This window comes from Strix aluco, chromosome 1, assembly GCF_031877795.1.
Source record: "Strix aluco isolate bStrAlu1 chromosome 1, bStrAlu1.hap1, whole genome shotgun sequence".
NCBI classification, from domain to species: Eukaryota; Metazoa; Chordata; class Aves; order Strigiformes; family Strigidae; genus Strix; species Strix aluco.
In genome coordinates, this window is record NC_133931.1 from 56,552,698 (window position 1) to 56,574,240 (window position 21,543).

At 40.9% G+C, this 21,543-nt stretch overlaps 1 protein-coding gene across 3 annotated transcripts in view; it reads left to right on the forward strand.

The window, feature by feature from the left end:
• The first annotated feature begins 1,096 nt into the window (after window positions 1-1,096).
• The window catches only part of RALBP1 (ralA binding protein 1), a 35,609-nt gene continuing 15,162 nt past the window's right edge, over window positions 1,097-21,543 (forward strand). Inside the window, exons 1-2 of one of the 3 annotated variants that reach the window (XM_074821939.1) lie at window positions 1,097-1,352; window positions 19,689-19,982. In XM_074821939.1, coding sequence (XP_074678040.1) covers window positions 19,739-19,982 — 244 coding nt within the window. In that variant the 5' untranslated portion in view covers window positions 1,097-1,352; window positions 19,689-19,738. Of the gene's footprint in view, window positions 1,353-19,688; window positions 19,983-21,543 lie in introns of those variants that run through there. The other 2 variants (XM_074821929.1, XM_074821948.1) reach the window with 2 other exon arrangements.

Genomic DNA, 21,543 nt, shown 5'->3' on the forward strand with positions numbered 1-21,543 from the left:
GTGAATAAATGAAGCAGGTGGCACGCTGCCACAGTATTAGTGTGTCCAATAGCCCAGGGATTATGTCTGAGGCTGTGGGAATGAATCGGTCTGGTTCTTACTAAAACAAATTCCCTTGTTGATGAAGAATCCTGAAAAGGATTCAAATTATGCAGGTGCTTAACATAACAGAAACTTGCATTGTAAGAGACAAAGAATACAAAATTCCTTTTAACATCATTGTAAACAGGATGCACGTTGAGATGGAGATGTGTTTCTTGGCACAGGTCACCTCAAGTCGCATCCAGAGCGTTTCTCTATTTTCTTGTATTCCAGAGCGTGGCAGAGAGGAGCGGGTAGCAATTCAAGGTCAGAGCCCTTATGCAAGATGAAGCCGATGGCTGCTCCGATGTGAGCTGCACACCCAGGAGGCTGTAGCAACATAATTCGGAAGGCAGGCCAGATGCAAACACCTCTTCTCTAGAGCTGTGACCGCTCTTGTCCTGGCATTAATGGCTTTTCATGTTTGCTGACTTTCCACAATTACAAATGTTATCTCGCCACGGGTTCAGCCATACCCTGCTTTAATCACTGCTAACACTTACGTTTCCTTGTAAATCTGCCCAGAAGAGCAATCGGGTCGCTGCCCGGCTGCCCTCAGCGGCTTCAAGAAACTTTACGAAGTTATTTTACAGGTTTTTCCCCGCCGCAAGGTCACTCACTGGAGCAGGAAGGGGCGTGGGGCAGCCGTACTCCGGGATCCCCTCAGGCAGCCCTTCCCTGCCCGGAGCCGAGCCGAGTCCAGCTCCCCACACTATCCTCCCACCGCCACGCCGGGCACGGGGACTTAAAAATCGGGGGAGATGTGGGGCGAGGGAACAGGCGAGCCGCGGCTCCGGCGGTGCCCGTGGGGCGCGCCCATCGCCGGGAGTTGTAGTCCGTCTGCGGGAGCCGGCGGGGCAGCCCCGCCGGTAGGGCCCCTCCCGGGAACTACAGTGTCCGTCATGCCCCGCGCGCGGGAGCGGGACGCGCCTCCCCGCCCTCTCGGCGATGCGCATGCGTAGAGCGCCCCCCTCCGCGGGCGAGCGGGGAGAGGGGGCGGGCCGTCGGCGCACGCGCCTCCCGTCCCGCAGGCCGCTCCCCCCCCGCCGCCCCGTGCCGCGGAGCGAGGCGGCGGCGCCTGCGCGGTGGCGATCTCGCGCCGCTCCCCGGCCGTCCTTGCGAGCCGGGCGGCGGCGGAGGAGGCGCGGGATGGGGCGCGAGGCGGGGCCCCGCGCGTGAGGCCGAGGCGGAGCCGCTGCGCCGGCGAGCGGGACCCCGACGGTTAGTGCCTGGCGGGCGGGGGGTCTCCGGCCCGGCCCCCTCCGTTCCCGGTGAGGGGCGCGGAAACCGCTTCCGGGCTGGTGGGGAAGAGGGGGGGTGGGGGTGGCTAACGGGCGGCGGGGAGCCGCTCCCGCCCCCCGGGCGCCGCTGGCGGGTGGGGGAGGGGCCGGCCCGAGCCGCCCGGAGGCTGGGGGAGGGGCCGCTGGGGACTCCGCCCCCCCCCCCCCCCCGGCTTCACCCGGCTCAGGGTCGCTGGCGGCGCCGGCTCGGCAGGCCCGGGCGCAGCTGTCCCACACCAGGGTGACCCTCCCTCTCGGCCTCCCCGCTGGGGTGTCAGTCCCCTCCGGCGGTGGGGCGGCTCGGGCTGCTGCGGGGGGGGGCGGCGGCGCTGGGGGGACAGGCCGCGGGTCCCAGCGGTGACTTGTTCGTCGGGCAGCACCGGGGAGGGGGGGGGGGCGGGATGGGACACGATCTGGCCCGTGTGCTTTGCTGACTGGCCCGGGTGCTTTGCTGACTGGCCCGGTCGTCCCTCCTGCCCTTACGGGAGCGGGCGTCCTGCGCCCCAGGGTGGGCGCCAGGCTCCTCCTGCGCCCGTTTTTCTTGAGCGTTTATGCACTTTGGACCGTGCGGGGTTCAGGGTAGCTGAGGCGCGGGTTAGAGGTCTGCTGGGCTGTGGGTTAGCTTACTGTGAGGTTTCGGTTTGGGTTTTTATTCATTTACCTTCACCTAGAGGTCACATCTTAAGGACCAGAAAACTCTTACCATTATTGTGATTTTTCTGCATCTGGCGTGTTTAGCAGGTTCTAAGGATGCTGTGTTTTCTACCTAATAATGGTGTTTAGAAAGAGTGTGTTACCATATCTCATATGTCAGTGTGTGATATATGAGTAGTTAAGCAGATCTTACTTTTAAGTGCTGATGTATGTTAAAACAAACGACAAAGAAAATGTCAGCAATCCACATTGGTAATTTTAAAGTATCTGTTCATAAGAATGGTGTGGTTTGGATTCCCCCCTCCTCGGTGTCCCTAAGGTTAATGGTCATCCTTAATGAGGAATAATAATAAAAATTAATAGGCTAAGGCCTTTTTACCAGTCGCATAAACCAGATGGATTTGTGTAAGTCTTTTGTTCCAGCACAGAAAAACAGCTATAATTGCATTCTTATGCCTGTTTCTTATCTGAAAAGTGCTTGAAGTGCTTAGCATGCATGTTCAGCATTGCTATAATGCACCCATTCAAGGGTGATGTTAAAGCTCTGTTGGATACAATGCAGGACGTGAATTTAACAAGCTTAAAGAAAAATGGGAGAGAGATCCCTTAGATTTGGGTTTTGATGTCATTTGAGGTGTTGTATACAGCTTCTGATGAATGATGCCACACAGGTTCTTCAGTTCATTTTAGTACAGTCCATATGTAATATAGTTACACAGTTGTTGTGACACATACTCTTGAGGGGCTCTTTTCTACAGAGAAGTAAAATAGAAATTAAAAAAGCTTCCAAACTATTGTGGTTTTGAGGGTTTACTACTTCTGAGTGTTTGAAATTTACTAAACACCCTACTGTAATGTTCTAGGTAGCTAGGTCGAAAACAGGGTGTTTCTTACGGAGAAGCAGGAAACTTTACATTCCCTGTTCTAGGGATCTCATTTCTAACTTTGAGAAAATGTGTTGTGTTCTTTAGACTTCCCACATCTGAAATAGAAGACAGGAATAGCTGCCTCCAAATTTTAATACTCCAGGTGCAACTCTGGCACTATTCTTAGTTAAGGTGTATTCAGGGGTGGGAGGGCATGTTATGTGTTGTGGTTTAGTTTGGGGTTTTTTTTCCCTGAAAGTAAGGGTTTCACTGTAGACCCCTGGTGTGATTATAGTTATACAGGGAAGAAAGTTTCTTCTGTAGGGTAGCTTATTTCTGCTTCTAGATGTGCATGTTTATACCGGAATATATTGTCTTGGCATTACAATAACTGCGTTTTTGCTTCAGAGCTGCATGGCTTAATTCTGTAGATGTACTTAAAGCAAAAGTGATGTGTATATGCACTGTATTTAACACTTTGGGGTTCTGATCTCAGTTGTACCATTTAGGCACTTGCCTAACATATTTTAGCTGTGTTTTCTTACAGAAAAAGTTTGAATGACATTTATCTTCAGTTTATTGTATGTCTTGTATAATCTACTAAACTTTTATCTGAGCTAAAGCATCTGATTATTTTGAATCGGTGAGTGATTCACTACCCTTAAAACTAGTCACCGTTTGCCATGTGCCTGCTTAAGATTTTCACCTGAAGGACTCGTCAGCTCTTTCTGCTGTTCCCCTGAGACTCATGGACCGTAGTTTTCAAATTGTTGCTCAAGAAAAAAACAAAAATCAAATGAGTCCATAGTTAGTCTGGATGTAGCCTGTGGGAGGCTTGCACTTGAGCTGCATCCCCAGATGTGGTGGTGTTTAGAGGTGATTGCTGTCCAAGTGAAAATTACATTTTCTGCCTGCCATGGCCAAAACCAGAAAGGTAAGGTTGCAGGTTGACTTTAGAAAAAGAAAGGGTATGACTCCTTTCCTGTCCATACTTATCCTTCCCATCCCAGCCATTGCTCACCTTTTCAGCTTGACATGAGGGAATACAAACTTGATTGAAGCTGTGGAGGTATAGTAGAGTGAAAGAGCTGTTGATTTTGGCAGCAGCCACAGCAAGCCTGCGTCTCTGAAGCTGAATAACAACAGGGATCTGGCACTCTCCGCTTCCAGTTTTTCTTTAAACTGCAGTAGAAAGTGGGGGACTGCTTACTTGGGGCAGCTGCTGGCAAGTGGGGTGGGAAGGGATATATAATTGCCTGGGTGAGGAGTGGTGATCCAGTAAGTAGGCTCACGCAACACTCATCTCAGATATATCCAAAGACGTCATAGTTTATTCTGTCCCATTACTGAAGATAATGTACTAGGAAAAAATATTGTATTTAGGTTTCATCACTAAAGTGCTATGACAATTTTGAACTAATAGGGAATAATTTGTGAAAAAGATAAATACACAGTACAGTGGCTTCAGTGGATAATTTATTAAGAAGGTAAAAAACAAAGTTAATGCCTAAACAAAATATGTCTGACTAAAAATATTTGGGAAATATAACTGGGGTCCTTAGTGTTAATTATTAGTTGTGCATTGAAAAAGCAGAAGGCATCTTTTTTTCTTGTCTAATTTATGAATTGAGAGTATGTCTGGGAGATTGAGATCTACCAATTCGAAAAAATGAGATCACAATGTTTAGGAGTGATCAGTTCACTACCTACAAGTAGTATTTCCTTCAGTAAGTAAATAAGTTGTATTTAATTAGAGAACATGGTTTGGTATTTTTGCCTTGTGTAGCTTCTGTAATACTAAGTAAACAAAAGTACAGATAATGAACATGTCCCAGTTTCTTCCAGAAGCAGCTTGGCATAACATCCTAACTAAAAAATAGCAACTAATTATTTAATAAACACCGAATTTTATAATAATAAAGAAATAAAGAAAAAGTGCTCACCAGTAGCTAAACCAATAATAATGTAAATCTGAATATAGTGAGCTGTTTACTAGCGCAAATTAATGTGGTATGTAGCCCAGTTTAAAAAAACATTGGTAGAGACAATGTTATGTCTAGTTTTAAATAATCAAATTTAGTATTGTCTTCTATGTGCGGAATTAAATCATGCAGTTGTTCTCATATAATAGTAATTGAAGAGTGTGATCTAAGTTGCTTCATCTTCATTGGTGCACCCTTAATTGTTAATAGTTTGTCATCTGTCCATTTGTTTTAAGTGCTGGGAAGAAATCTAAACCTTAATCAATCAGTGCAACTATAAAATTTCTTTAAAAGGTTGATGATCCTTGGTGTTACAGGTTAATTTACGGGATGACCTTGTAGGCAATCCCTGGCTTGCTTCCATCCGGGCTACTGTCCTTCCTGGAGGAAGCAGGGAATGGCTTAATGATTCTTGCCAGCTACAGCCTAACTTGAACCACAGCGCTGGGGAAGACCTTGCCTAAGTGTGCAGAGATGCACTGTTTTAGCTTCTGGGGGATAACGCTTTTTCATAGGAGTAGGTGCTGCCCTCTACTTCAGTGCAATGGAAGGGGCAGCTTTGCAACTGGTAGGAGCAGATTTCTCTTTTCCACACTGCCTTCTTCATTATCCTTCTTGCTTACAAGGAACTGAGCTTTTTTAGACTGGCTATTTTGGTCTCTGGAGGCACACAAGGGAAGAAAGGGATGAGTGAGTGATGGCTGCTTGTGTGAGGTGGGAAGGGGCCAGATGGCTGCTGTAGGGGAAGAGTGAGAAGCAAGTGCTCGGTGGTAAGGTTTGATATTCCAAATCAGAATGCAAGTTTGGACCAAACTGAAAATTATTTTAAGGAAAATAAATTTTGTTTCAGGTTGGTTGTTTTGTACATTTTCTAGCAGTGAGTAACTCTTCCCTCAAGTCAATTCATATAGTTCTGTATAAATAAAATGTATTTTTGTTTCATTTTTGTCCTCTGTAATATGAACATTTCACGTTTCTATGCTCTAGCTTAAGTCAGCGCAATAAGTTTACTTCCTGTTTTACAGTTTCATTAGGATCCCTGGGCTTTTGTATTATGCGTAATTATGGAGCTTTGTGCTAGAAGACAGACATCTGGCAGAAAGGGACTCTTGGGACTGAACATAGATTTCTGCTACTATCAGCACTTCAGCTGGATACATGGGTTTAAAAACACAATGTATGATGATAATACCGTTAACCTGACACTTGTGGAAAAAGAGCTATCGCAGGGACAAAAATTGCAGCTTCTCTTTTTCACGAAAAATTTAGTAAGAATTCTGCAAGAACATCACTTCTCTTTAAAGCCATGCCAAACTTCTTAAAATAGAGTAACACCGAAGAGTCAGAAGCTCTAATTTTAATGTTTTTTCTATAAAAACTTATGTGAAACTTAACATTTATTTTACACTGGTAATTAGGCTTATTGCTACTTTAACATTTCTAGTGTGTCCACGTGTGGTTAAAATGAGCATCACCAGTCAAGGTGCAGAATTTTTTTGGAGGTATCAGTGAAAATACATTTTTACTGATCTTTATTAGCATGAGTTACATTGACTGATAAATGTAAATTCTAAAGCTAAACATGCCAGCAGTGAAACTCTCATTTCATGGTATTAGTAGTGTTTTTCTATCATGTTACTAGAGGAGTCCATAATTATGGGTTATTGTTTTTCTCTGTCCAATACACGGCTTCCACATACTTAATATTGATTGTATTAATTTAATATTACCTCATGCAAGATAATTAAATTGGCAGATATTTTACTATATTTGTAATAATTTAACTCCAGTAGGTTTTTATATTGTGAACAAAATGCTATATAAAAGCATAATGCTAATCTATACAAAGCCTAAAATACCCTTTTTTTAGTTGGATTTGAAGAAAAGTATCATCTGACACCCTCTTTTAATTTTCAGTTGTGGTGTCTTCAAAGGAGATGCTGTTCTTTTAAGATAGCCTAAAGAGCTTTTCATATTTGGTGGGATTTTTTTAATTGATTGAATGGACTGAAAATGTAAGAGCTTGGGGAAAAAAGCAAACCAACTGATGAATAGATTTACCCAGAAACTCCTTGGATTATTTCAGTCTAGTGGTTTTAGCTTTTCTTGTTCTTTAGATGTTTTAATCTTTACAAATTCTGTAAGTTTTCTTTGTGCTGGCCGCTTTCAAGCTAATCTTAGGTGCAGAGATCTTTCACAGGGTCATGCTTCTGAAGGTTTAATCCTGAAATTTGGAGTTGCAGTTCTCCAAAACTTATATAACTCATACCACTGGTGATCAGGTGGGTTTTTATCAGTCATCTTTTGAAAAGGATTTCAGAAGTTGTTGGAGGAAATGAAATGCAACTTTCCAGCTGAAAGAGGAAGTGATGAATATATGGAGTTCTTACTTTGTTGTCTGGATGGTTCAGTAAATTCATGTGACTGACATACTAAGATGTAGATTCAAACCCAAGTTCCTCGACAAAGATAATTAAGAAGAAATAATTTTCTGTCAATGACTATCTCAAATGTATCTTGGAATATGCCAAAATCTGTATACCCTACCAAAAAACAATGGGGAAGTTGTAATTACCTGCAGCGCTCCTTTTGTATGCTATGATTTTATGATATTTATTTTATTATAAAACTGGCTTACAGTTTTCTATTATGGTTGGCTTCTTTTGGTTGCTAGCTCTTTATAACTTTTGTACAAACTTTTGTACAAACTTTTGTAAGTTTTTAATATGCTATTTCAGTCAGACTTTGAAGATATCTAAAAGATAAAAAAAGTATGTCACAGAAGTTTACAATGAGTGTGTATCATTAGAACAGTCAGTTACAGATGCATATTTTCAATGGGTAATTACATTTGGTGGTTTTTTAGTACTTAAGAGAGAGGATTTCTCCACACTTAAAAATGCCTTACACTGACGGAGGCAGTTTATTTTCTTTTTGGAGCAGGGGGAGGACAGTGGCACTGTTTTGTCTTATGTATACTAGGGCTTCCATTAAACTACCTACACTAATTTTATTTAAAGCAGCATGACTTTTCTTGTGTAGGCAAGGCTACACAACAGATTTGGGAATGGCAGTCAGAACTTGTTTGGTCCTGTGCTATCAGATACTGAACTTTTTTGCCAGCTGTGAAGCATACATATTTTTAGTGTCTATTTGTGTTACTATTCAGTTCATTTTTATTATATTTGGCAAGTAAATTGAAAACAGCAATCAGTATGTATTTCATAAGGTATGGGGGTTTTTGTGATGCTCTGAAGCCATAGGATTGCCAAAAATTACTGCAGTAGGTGCCACAGACTGAGCTGAAACTTGCTTTAGAAAATGTATGTGAATTTAATTTTAAATTCTCAGGATGTTTATACATTTTTCTAGAAAGCTGGTATTTCATGTAAGTTTTCTTGCAAAGCTGTTTGGCTCTGTAAATTGGCATAGAAGACAAATACTGTGAACTTGTGGGTTTTGCTGCTGTTTCAGTAATTGGTAATTTAAGTGATCAGTGTTCCCCATTGTTGCCTCTGAAGAAGCCTTTGCTGGCTGTGGAGGCAGAATCCTGCTTCCCAGCCCTTTGCTGCAGAGAAGAGCTCCGGAGACAGCTGCCGCCCCAAGCTGGGTGGTGCCACACCTTGCCTTGGATGTGTTTGTGAACGTTTTCAGTGTTCACACACGTGACATTTTGCAACATCTCATCCCTGGAGGTGGTGGTGTTAATCGTAATTAATAATCTACCGAATTTATAAATATTTAAATTGACTTTCCCCTTGGGTATTGAGTGAATCTGGGGCGGAAGTGGAAAACAGAACTTGTTAATCCTAACTCTACATATGGTACTGAAAAAAATAACTAAAAATTTAGACATTTACAGAAAGGCTAAATACTTCCTGTGGTCTTGATGAAGAGTTGTCATTGGCATCGATGGGAATATGTCTGAAAAAAGGAGATTATATAGTCCTCTTCTTGTGTGCAAACTTATATACCATGGTAAAAAAGAAGAAAAAAGATAATTTTCTTCTACATATAGCATGAATTTGACAGACATCAGCCTCTATTCCAGCAGGTGGCACTGCTATAGGTGTAACATGGATCAATAAACTATTATTTTCTTGGCACAGCTCAAATCAGATCTCTGAATGAAATAAGCTACATCAGAAAAAAAATCTTTTGGTGGGTAAAACTGCATGTACAATAAGGCTTTTCTAAAAACTGCTGTACTGGGAGCATGGAAACATTATATTCCTGTGCATTATAGCTAAGGTGAGAAAATGTTTACATGCAACCCAATCTCCAGTTGATTTTACTCAGTATGGGCCTAATAAAACAACTGGTGAAGGCAGAAGGGGAGACTTTCCTTTTACTTGGGTTTCTAGGTCAGTAGCCACTGATGTTAGCTTGATAATATACAGGATTCTTTAAGCCAAAAACAAAGGTGCTGCAGATAGCTATTATTTGATAACTATGTCTAAAACAATCAGGAGATAGACATAGTTATTTAATAATCACTAAAAATAATCAGAGAAGCTGTTACATAAACAGTTTTTCTAGATCAAAGTCTTTTCTTCTTTCTGCTGTTACAGTAGAATGGGTTTTATCTCAACCATCATAGTTCTGTTTTAATTTGATATTCACTAAAAGTTGGGTATGGTTTGCCTGTGTTACATTGGAACATGCTGGGTTTTAAACATGAAAAAAAATCATACATGGAAACCGATCATCTGTGTCGTGTGTCACACTATGAGAGATCCAAGTAAAGCTGCTGTTAGTTTCTCCTTATGTTAGGGAGTTGTCAGCTCAAGTGACAGCCTATAATTTATAGATCTCTTCATCTGTGTTCAATACATGGTGGCAAAAATTCAATGTAAAGCACAAGAGACTTAATTTTCACAGTTTTAACCCTAAAGGTTTGTGTGTCATTAATATACTCTGGGAATGATAAGGCCTTGTAATTGAATATTCTTTGCCTTTGGTAAACTAGACCGTTAATGCTGACCTCCCAGTTAAAGGATTATGAAGCAACTTCTGTAAAATTAACTTAATGCTGTTTGAAAATTCTATGAATAAAATAATGATCACAATTCAGCCAATTCAGTGAAGAAGCATGGTACTTCTAATTGATTTTTCTACATCCAGTCTAAAAGATAGTATCTCAATAATGGATTAAAAAGCGACACTGTCTGGATTCAGCATGCAGTCCTTTGTGCAGCATGTGCGCTCTTTGTCATTTCCTCTATGTATTAAACAGGTTTATGCAGCTGACATGTAGCTAGGTTGTATGTATATAGGCTTCGTCTGTGCTGAACTCAGTATGCTCGTAGGTGTAGCAAGTGGCTTTTAAAGGACAGACCAGCAGACACAAGTTAAGCGATCTTTATAGGGGGGCATACCTGTTCTGGTTTTGTTGTAATTGGCATGGATAATAAAGATGATGATAATACAATGGCATTGGTGTCTGCCTGTACATGTCAACTGAGTATGTTCCCAAGATTTCCATAGAGCTTGAACTCTACCTGCTGGCAAGAGCCTCATGATGTGTTACACCATCTCTACTGCTGCTATTTCTTTTGCCAGGTGAATTATTGCTGTTAAAGAAATGCCAGTGTGTTATATTACACATTTCTGGTCTGTAGGCATGTCCCAGATTGTTACGAGTGTCAAATCCAAAGCAAAGTGTCTTTCATATTTGCTGTTTACCCTTGTCATTTCTAGTATTTTAGCATGCGTTAGCTAATTCACTCTTTAAAAAAAAAAAAAAAAAAAGAAAAAATGAAAAAATCAAACACAAAAAACCAAAACTAGGCTATATATAGCCTTAGATTTTTTCAGTCGGGCTATGGAGCTGAGTGTGCAGAGCTCTGGAAAACTAGATTCCATTCACTGTTGTGTGATCTGTCATGGTTAGTCTGTAGATGCTCTTGAAAGAATAACAAATGCTTAAAACTCCAGTAAAATATTTGATGCCAAATCCGTTGGTTTCTCTTCTGCTTCATTTTATTTTTTTTCACTCTGATGATTAGCACTTGCTTTTTTAACAGGATTTGTAGCTCAACTGCTCAGGGTTTTGTGGTGGTTTTTTTTAGCTGACTCCACTAAATGTACAGCTGTTCTCAAGTTGGCTGAGGTCAGGTACTGGAGTGTGACTGAACGGTGTCGTAGTTGAAATCTCTGATAAGGGGAATTGGTCATTAAGTAAACCCAGCCCAGAAACTGATAAAAGTATAAAAATTAGTCTTGATTTGCTAGATCATCAATTGCTGTACATCATGCTGCAGACCTTTGGTGACTAGGGATTAGACAACTCTTCGAAAGACTTGTCAGAAAACCTGAATTGTATAAAACTCGCATAGTCCTGAGGGCAAACAAAACCTGAAGTGATACTATGGTTGTAGCGATTGTTAAAAAATTAAACTGCACAGCTTTTATTGCATTTTCCCTTCTTCTGTTAAGTGGTAAAAGTAAAACTTTGCTGTTTTACAAGTGTTAGTGCTGGCGCAAGTGGGAATTTGGAGAGGTGGACAGGAGAAAAGGGACAAGGTTGTCACACCAGAAATAATTCTAAAGCCAGTCTAAGCCATAGTGGGTATTATGTATGTTGTGCAATGGGGCATTTTTCAGAAGTATAGAAGGGTTTGATACATTTGCAGGACACTTCAGATTATTCAATTCAGCTCTCTGTAGTTCTGCCCTTATCAAAAGTTACCACATTTTCATTTGGACTGAAAAATTAGGTTTCTTAGGCTGGTATTTAAAAATTTAAACAAAAAGCACTAACCAAATCCTTCAGACTGTTTCTGAGAATTGAGCTAGCAGGGAAGAACATATCTTTGCTGTAATAAAAAATATTTTGACAGTCAGGCAAACCTTTTTAATGCTATTTGTAATTTAGAGGGGAAATCTAAATTTCACTGGAGAAGACCTCCCAGATTTCCTTGCTTATGTGTGGACCATAATTTTCAGAAACCTTAATTAGAACTGAGTGTGGGAGAAATAGAAGGTGGCAAGGGAAAGCTGGGAAACAGTGAGCAGCCAAAAGGTGAGGTTAGATGAGGCACTGGGTGTGGAGAAGAGGAATGGTGAAACTGAAGTTGCACAGGTCTAGGTGCTGAACACCTGTGTGGTGAGGAGGAGGTTGTGAGAGAGGTGAGGTACAGTCCTGGTGGTGGAGGAACTGGACTGCAGGAGAGGGGAATGAAGAAGCTAATGGAGAGGGACTAAGCCTGGGAAGCAGTGGGACTAGACCATGGAGTGGGGAACGAGTGTACCAGGCTTGAGTATGGTTACTGGAAGAATTGGTGTTGGGCTACTTTGTGGTGACAAGACCATGGGAACCAGGAGCAGGATTCACAGGGGTAAGACTAGAGAATCCCGAACAGTGGACTAGCACTTTCCCAAGAAGTTTGAAGAAGGGGAAATTACTATCTGGTTGGGCAGTAGCAGTTGCAATGCAGGTAGCTGATTAGTCAAGATACTCCTGCAAAAGTCTGGCCTGGTTACAGTGCCCATCTGCATCATGATGCGGAGTCCAGACCTTCTGCTTGTTACTTCAGAAACATGCAATGTGAAACAATTAAACAGCAGTCTTTCCAGCTGTTAGCTGGCCAGTTATTTCCAAGATTTGAAATGTAACAAAGATTTGTGCCGAGGCTTTTCTCCTAGACCACCTGCTTTAGCTTGCTCCAGAACAGACAGCAGGGTAATGGCTTTAAACCGCAACAGATTTAGATCAGGTGTGAAGAAGAAATTCTTTTCTGTGAGGGTGGTGAGGCACTGGAACAGGTTGCCCAGAGAAGCTGTGGCTGCCCCCTCCCTGGAAGTGTTCAAGGCCAGGTTGGACGGGGCTTTGAGCAACCTGGTCTAGTGGAAGGTGTCCCTGCCCATGGCAGGGGAGTTGGAACTAGATGATCTTTAAGGTCTCTTCCAACCCAAACCATTCTGTGATTCTATGTAAATTGTCACAGCGTGCCTCACCAGGGAAGTAGGATGTTATGGCAGGTGGTGTGACAGCATAGCCAGTGCAGGAGACAGAGTCATGGGACAGGGGCTTTTCCTATGTGGTTATGGTTGATCTCTTTTCACATGTGCTTTCTCTGGAGCAAAACACTTGTCTCTCTCCAGGGGATCCAAGTTTTGTTTTCCCCAAGGTGTCTATTGGGAGCAGCCTGTGAATTGCATCCTGATGGAGCTCTACAGAATTTGTAGACTAGAGGCTGTGATACTGCTTTCCCTGAAGTGTGAACCAAACTGGAAAGCATATGCTGCCACATACCTGGAGATTTTATCTTCATGTGATTATGAGACTTTATCATAATGTGATTGGAAACCTTGTTTCTAAAATTTCTGAAATGTTTAGGATAGTATTTAATTATTTATTTTAAGGTTGGCTCTCTACTGAATCGATTAATGAAGAGCTGGAATATCCGCAATAATAGGGAGTAACCTGGATACTGCTACATATTCTGAATGTGAGCTGGCTCCTTCAAGAGTCCACTCAAATATGGATGTGGTCTCTGATTGTTGAGAGCTAAGGAGTTTTGTATGTTTGTATATCACTACTTCTGAGCTGGTATGGACTCTCAGAGGAGATCTTGAAATACTTTGAATGGTACTGTAATTGTGGCAGACTTATCCACCTACAGGTAAATGAGAGAACACACAAACCTGTTTGTTACTTTTAGAGCTGATCTGATGCTGTCATTATTTTTGAAAAATGTATAGCTTGCACATATGGGGCTGGAATTGTGTGATTACACACTCTCCTTTAAAGTAAATTTTCTAACATTCTCATAGCATCACATATTCTGTAAAGTAATCTTAAGTTTAGGAGCTGAATGCTGCTAAGCAATCTGTATTTTATTCTCTTTATTCAAAAAATCTTGTGAAGGCCCTTCTTGAGGCTTTAATTCTTGCCAGTTATGAAGAGTGCATGACTCACAAGGGAGTTACTTAATGCCGTGTTTATGTGATTACTTATGACTTGTGAAATTTTAAACTTGCTTTACCTGTCTACGTGAAGCACTTCTCTTTTCTTTCTCCTTTCATGGCCATGTTGCCTTATTAAGGAAAGGAAAGGGCACTGTTTATGTACCTGAGTACTGCTTGTTAAGTAAAATAGATGGCCTCTGTTGTCATTTTGCTATTTAACTGCATGGCAGCATTTCAGTCTTAAGAAGTGTTTGAGTGAAAGCAGTGTTTTGTATTAAGCTTTTCAGTATGTTGTAAAAAATGCATCTTTTATTTCAAAACACAGCTTAAACTGTTGTGTTTTATTGCAGTAATAAAACCTCAGAACAATTTGAGTAAAACATAAATGGTTTATTAGCTTTAAGCTAGTAAAAACTTTGTTCTTTGCCAAAGCTGTTGCTGTAGCTGACAACCATCAGTAGTTACAAGATGATTAAATTGAGATGTATTTAACAGCATCCTCTACTCTTGGAAGGACCGTGGTTTTAATGGCCTCCCACACTTTGCAGTAGACTGAGCAAGATACAGAACTTAGATATGTCTCAGACATTGCATAGTCTTGGTAAATAACTTCTAACTCTGTCTTTTCATCTCCAAGTCATCTTTTGCAACCATCTCAGCAGTTGTAGGAGTACCACTCATAGTTTCTGAAGTGCTTTGACATGCTTAGACCATGAGTGATAGTTTTTATTCTTTCCTCTTATGGTTCATTACTTTCCAAAATGGAGCTATGCTTGTTACTAGGATAATTTTTGTCCAAAAGCAGTGTGCTTCATTTCTTTGAGTAACATCAGTTTCTTCACATATGTCCAGATCTTTTGGACTATTTTGTTTTCTTTTTTGCCTATGATGATGAGGCACTGCTGTGTTCTGGGTCTTGATTTTGGGTAGTTATGATGGAGCAGGGTCTGGTAGCTGAGTGAGTGTTCCCACTCTGCCTCTATCCTTTGATTACTGACTTCTTGGGATTATTTTCAACGTAACACCCCGATTTTCAGAGTGTGTCTGTTTGTGACTAAATGGGATGACCCGGGGACACCCACCATGCTTCAGATGTGGTCTTGCATAACGCTTGTTGCGGAAAAATTCTCCATGTCCTTCATTCCGCCCAATAGCTTTACAAAATAACATCTGTGCATGCAATCACCTGCTCTAATTTGCTTCTGCTGTTGCAATTGGTTACAAGGCACAAAGTCACAGTACAGACTCAGTGCAAAACAGAAATAATGGAGCCTTCTGTACTGAATGAAAGAGCTGTGAGTTTGGTCTTTCAGACTGTGCCTCTCTTTAATGTGTTTGTGCAGACTTAGATGACACACTGCAATAAGTGAGAGCTATTACAGTTGGCTGTCTTGTCTCTCTGTATTCACTTTTCTATGTCTTTTCCAAACCTCAGCTGTTTAATACTAATTTTTACTTACTAGCTATGTAGCTCAGGCTGAATTTTGTAGGAGAGAGTTATTTTCAAAAATTAGGATAGGAAAAACATACTATTTTGCCCATGCAGGCATCTCACTTCCTCTCCCCAACCCACCTTCCTGTGCTTGGTGTATGGTCTTGAAAGATGGTGGTGACGTGATGGATAGGAGTTTTTGTGTTAAGGACGTACCTTTTGCTTTCCATGTTTAAAATCTCTTTAAATTTAGTCTTTCCTTGGGGAATAGAGGAGAGGTGACAATTCTGCACATGTTCGGTGAAGGCTGTTTATTTTTGACGCTCAGTTATTCTGAAGGTTCAACTCCATGTTGAGCAGGAAGATGGTTCAGGATGGTTCAGCTGCATTTTGGGAGTACTGAAAAGAGTAGCTAAGTCTGAGGAGGAGCTTGAACTGCGAGAAGCTCTCTGATGCTGTCACATAACAGCCTTCGTGGCTCCTGTGGAAGAAGAATCAAATGTCAAGTGAACGAGAACTGGTGGGAGTCAAGGAGCCTGCTGTTGGTAGGGAAGTAAGGAGATGTAAGGGGGATGACTTCTTGTGATACTAGGGAGAGACAAAGAAGACCGTAAGAAGATGACTCTTGTGATACTAGAGAGAGACTGAGTGCCAGTGTGAGAAATGGGGACAAGGTGAGATAGATAATCGTGCAACAGAGTAGAACATCCAGGAGGAAACAGGAACTGATAACTAGTCAGATAGAAGAAACAGAGGAAGAAGAGGAGTAACTTTATCTGCAAGGAAGCAGTGTGCAGCAGGAGAGTAGGAACTGACTGAATAAAAAACAAGGGGAGAGGAAAGTGGGAGACTGAGCTTGGGTCACAGAGACCACAGCAGATGAAGAACATGTTGTGTGTGATATACTGAGGGTGAAAAAGAAATCAATCAAGACAGGAACCGTGGGAGTACTGGCACTGGGTGATAAAGACATCAAAGCCTGAAGTTACAGGGAAAATACTAAGAATGAAGTGAAATCTGGGGAGATGAAGCTGTGCGCGCAGTATCACACAACAGACCTGCCCAAAGAGGGAGGTTGCACTCCTGTCATCACGGTTCTGCCACTCCGCTACTTTCCATGTTTAGTGCTTGTTGAGCTCTTCCACGAGCCAGCTCAGCAGCAGAAGCCTGATGGAGCAGCTAGCAGATTGAATCATCTCACAAAGGGGTCTTGGAAGAGCAAACTACTGGAACTGGGGGTGTGTGTTAATGGGGGGAGTAGAATGGCCTTCCCCATGTGGCAGCAGTGAGCTGTTAAATCTCCTGACAGATGAGAGCTGCATAGGTGAAGAAAAGCAATTTGAAGGAAGGTGCTGCTGCAGGGGAGAGGCAGGACTGAAGCAGTAACAGATTGGGAAGAAAGGGTCAAGTCTGAGAAGGAGAAGCTGGCAGAATAATCAGCCTGTTAGAAATGTTCCTTCTCAAAATGCTGAGAGGATCCATGATTTTTTCAGTCTCACCATTTGTTGCTGTCAGCAAAAATTTGTAAAAGCTGGAGGAAAGGTACGGATCTGTATGGCCAATTAACATTGCCATCCATTAGTAAAAGTGGAAGAGGTTTTTGCAGTAGGCCTAAAGGCTCTGATTCTGCTGATAAGTCTTGATAGAATTCGAGCATTGTGAAATTTCCCCCTTATTTAAAGGCCTAGGAAATTATGCATATAGGAAAAGAATGCTTTCTTAAAGCTGTAAAATAATACGAAATGTAAGTGCACTCTTAATTTGTTGCATTTACAAATTTGCATCGTTATGTTTATTTTTAGTCAGTGTCTCTACTTCAGCCAGAATAAAGAATGAACAGTATTAAAAGACCTCATGAATATTTTGTTCCTAGTCATAATTCTGTGTCTTACTCTGTGCCTTATTCTAATTCTGATCTGTTAATTTCCATAAGCACTGAGTGATCTCCTGTAGTGAGATACTTTGTTTCATACAGACATTAAATTTTCCCTATGTTCTGCATACAGAGAACTGAAGGATGAGAGTTAAAAAAAACCAAAACAAAAAAACCCAAACCAAAACCAACAACCCTCCCCAGAACCCACTTAGCTGAACACATTTATAATTATTAACCTGGCAAAACACAATTCCATGTTATGCTTTTCTGTATTCTACCAACTGTAAATGAGACCCCGGGAGTTGAGTAACACTGCTGAGGAGTGTTGTGGAACGTACAGGGTAAGTCAGGCTTCATCCCAGGATCTCTGCCGGTTCCAGAGGCAAAGCAATGTGTGTCCTTATTTTCCAGGGTGGTGGTGATGTGCCTTTGCAATGGCATTGTCCTTTCCCTCTGTGCACTTGCCCATCTTGCCCACTCTAGACATGGACTGACTTGTAGGTGTGGTCCATCCTGTTGCTTAAAAATATTATATGTAATACTTCTAATTTCATTCCATGAGTTACTGTTGAAATACCGTCTGTTGTTTAGCAGCTTTTTATGGGGCGTTTTGGTTTCTTCTTTTTGGGGTGGGCTGGAGGGGTTGATGATGAAATACTAACAGGTGCTGTGCAGGAATTTTACAGATCCTTCTGGTACTCAGATGAGATGCAACAGTATTGCCAGTCTGTGTCATTGGTAATGAAAATGCTTATATAATTGAAAGTGTTGACCTTTTTTGATATCTGCAAGTCTGAAGCTTTAGATACCTGGACATTTCTCCTAAAATGTCTTGTTTGAGCATGCCAGTTACTTGTTTAAACACAGTATCAAATTAGCATGGCAGTGGAGTGTTTGATATCCATTCAAAATATAACAAAACCCAACAAGCATGACCAAAAAAAAAAAGAAAAAAGAAAATGGCTGTCTCATGTTAATGCTTTTCTCTTTTAAAGAGGCTTTCTGCTTTTGAATAAGAAGTTATAGTCTGATTTGTATGAGTATCAGGAGTTCCTGCTTAGCCAGTTTCTATCGTTTATTTCCCTGAATGAGATTTTATAAAATACTGGGTAATTTATGATTGTTTGCCTAACTTAGCAAAGGGTTGAGTACTTTCTTCTTAATTGTGATCTATACATCAGCATTCAATAATAGCAGGAGTACCAGAGGTGACTGCAGAGTCCAAAGGCTAGTGCAGAAGCCGTAGCTATTATATCTGGATATTCTCTTGTCATAACTGAAATACCCATGGAAATAGGTTTAATATGGCTTTTGTGTCTAATCTTATAACATGTTTTAATTTTGGTTTTGTTGAGGCCGTAGCTACACAGCCACCTTGATCACTAAGTCTGTAGAGCAGGGCACCTTCCCCCAACTCTCAGCCTTCCTTGTGCTTGCCCTGGCACTTACATGGCTGCATAGAGAGCCAGGCTGTGGAACCGATGTAGCTTTTAAAAAAAACCTTTTTTTTTTTCTGTCCATTTTCCAATAGATCAGTTTCAGCAGCAACGCAGCAGCATAGATTTAAGTTGGATTAAAGTTAGCATGTAATCATGACTTCACCTGTCATCAAAGTAGGCCAGTGGGTGTGGGAAATAGATTTTTTTTTTTTTTTTTTTTTTTTTTTTTTTCCTGGGGTTTGCTCTATTTCTGTTTTTGTTTCATCCTTTGAAAGAAGGGCTCATCTGAGGGTGACCATTTGGACACAAGAGGCCAAATTCAGCAAAGTGGACTCCAGAAGTATGATGTCCCATACAACGTATCTGTTCTGTGGAATTTCTGAAATTTATCTGTGCTAGGAAGTTTTTTGCTTACGAGTTCCATTGCTGAGAATTTGTTTTGGTTTCCTTCAGCAGTTTTCATATTAGCTTTTATTTGGCCATAGCTCTCAAGCAAGCAATGTACCAGCATCTGTGTGCAGATGACCTGATACAGCCTCTTCAAATGTGAAGTTTTTGTTGTATACCAGAAAAACTTAATCATTCTTTTTCTACCTTCTTTAATTTGCGTTAGCGTAATTAGAAGATGGATTTGCTTTAACTCTTTTTTTTTTTTTTTCCCCTTATTGCAACAGGCTAGGCAAGTTCTTATTTGCATCTATAAAATATGCTTGGGAAAGATGAAAATGATCTTTGCCTTAAGTGCAGTGCTCACAAACACTCTGAGCTTCCAGACAAATCTATTTTATGTCAAAAATTTAAAGTTAGCTAACTATTCTGTAGTAAATATTACCAATCAGTATGCAAGCTGCCTGTGAAATTTTTAAGAATTATTTCAAATGTTACAATATTCTGATACTTAATATATAATGTTTTATATTTTATAAAGTATAAATGGCTAATATAGCAGCTCTCTTATTATGTTAATATGGCTTGGGAGTTAATGGAGAGATTCTGCAAACACTGAGCTTAGGACCTGGTTTATTACTGTGTCTTGACATAAGTCGGAACATTCATTGTAGAAGGTATTGGTGTTTGTGTTTTCAGGATAGAGCTCTAAACAAGGTGTTCTGAAACCCATTGCTTAAAAATATGTGGGGTTTCTTTTTGTTTTCCCCTGCTGCAGGTGTGATGGACAGGTAGCAGAAGATTTCACTTTGATATCAGGGAATCAGAATGACTGAGTGCTTCCTGCCTCCCACTAGCAGCCCCAGTGAACACCGTCGGGTAGAACACAGTGGGGGTCTTGCTCGTACTCCCAGCTCTGAAGAAATCAGTCCTACAAAGTTCCCTGGATTGTACCGCACCGGTGAGCCTTCACCACCTCATGACAGCTTGCATGAGCCTCCAGATATAGTGTCTGATGATGAAAAGGAGCATGGGAAGAAGAAAGGAAAATTTAAGAAGAAAGAAAAAAGAAGTGAGTAGGCAACTTCTCTTGTTTCATGCTTATAATTTCTCTTTCTCTCTTTCTTTCTTTCTTTCTCTCTCAAAATTGCTTAGTATTCCCAATGTTTTTTTTAAAACTTGTTTAGGTGTGAAGGGAGTTAACTTGTACAAACAGGCTTTGTGCAATACCTGTTTCTCTTCCAAAGAAACCCACACCTTAACCAAAAAGTGGAAATTTTTTTTGTTGTTGCACGGTTGCAGGTGCCAAGCACATGCCCAGAGTTACTAATAAACATGTTTATCCAAAACCTTTAACGGTGCATTGGTAATTGCCTGGCATGGGGTTCTTCTAATCTCATTATCTGTTCACATTCTAAGTGGAGGTTTCCAAGTATATTTCCAAATAGATGCTTTTTGAAATTGTAGCTGAGGTGCTAGCTAAAATAAAACTGTAGGTTTGACCAGAATTTTATACTTTTAAATTTGGAACAGTCAGTTTTAACACCTTTAACCCTTTTCCCTTATGTCTGCTGTACTGCTGTTGTGTACCATCTCAAATTTTCATGTGCACTCTGCACCATTATTTGAGGAGTAATAAAATCTGTGTCCTTTTTTTCCTCTAGCTTCTCACTTTAGTCTGATCATGCCGTTTCCTCAGCAGTGCCAAAGTAGTATTGCAGAGTTCAAAAATGCGCAAGCCAACGAGATCTGAATTTACTAGAACTGACAGAGTAAAGGTTAGAAGAAAGTAAAGCTTTGACTAAAGAATCCATCCCTTGTCAGTGTATCAGTGTCCAGAATGGAAGTTTTAATTTAAAAAGTGTACCCCTCCTCCAGAACAACAGAAATGTTACTTCCTGCCTTTAGATTTGTGCAAAAAATTTTGGAAACATGAAATAGTTTTTATTCAGTAGAGTTTTTCTACATATTCTGAAAGAACAAAGCACTTGGAAATACTAAGCTGATACTGAGCACTCTCAGTATTAGAAAGATCCTTGCTGTCCAAGTCTGAAACCTAAATATCACAGCCCAAATACTAGTACTTTTTAAACTGACACTTGTTTTAGGAAAATTTCAAAATAATGTTCCTCTTCTATAATGTCTGTGTCTCTGATACCTGGAAGTTCTGGATGCCAGTGTACCTTGCTGCTACTTACTTGGGAAATTTGGAAGGTCAAAACCATTAAGACAGCACACAATATTCTGGTAGAATGAGTATGGTGACTATTTGTAATATGCATGCACATATTTAAATAATTACTCTTTAAGAATTTGCTGCCACTGCGCTGCTTTTAATCAAACCCGTTTCCTGGAATGCAGGAATTAGTTTCTATTGTACTTTAGGACTGTTATTTTAACTAAAGACTGTGTGCCTAAAGAATACTGTAACTCAAAAATATATTATCCTCAAGTTAAAATCAACAGTTTAAATTTCTACAGGTTTTAAGAAGAGTGGTTCCTTAGGGTTTTTCTCCAATGTAAACAACATTAACCTAATACAGATTATTGGACTGGTGATGAAAAGTTGGTATTGATTGGATAGGTCTAAATTCAGGCTATTAGCAGTTGGTTTTTTACTCTTCACAAATCAG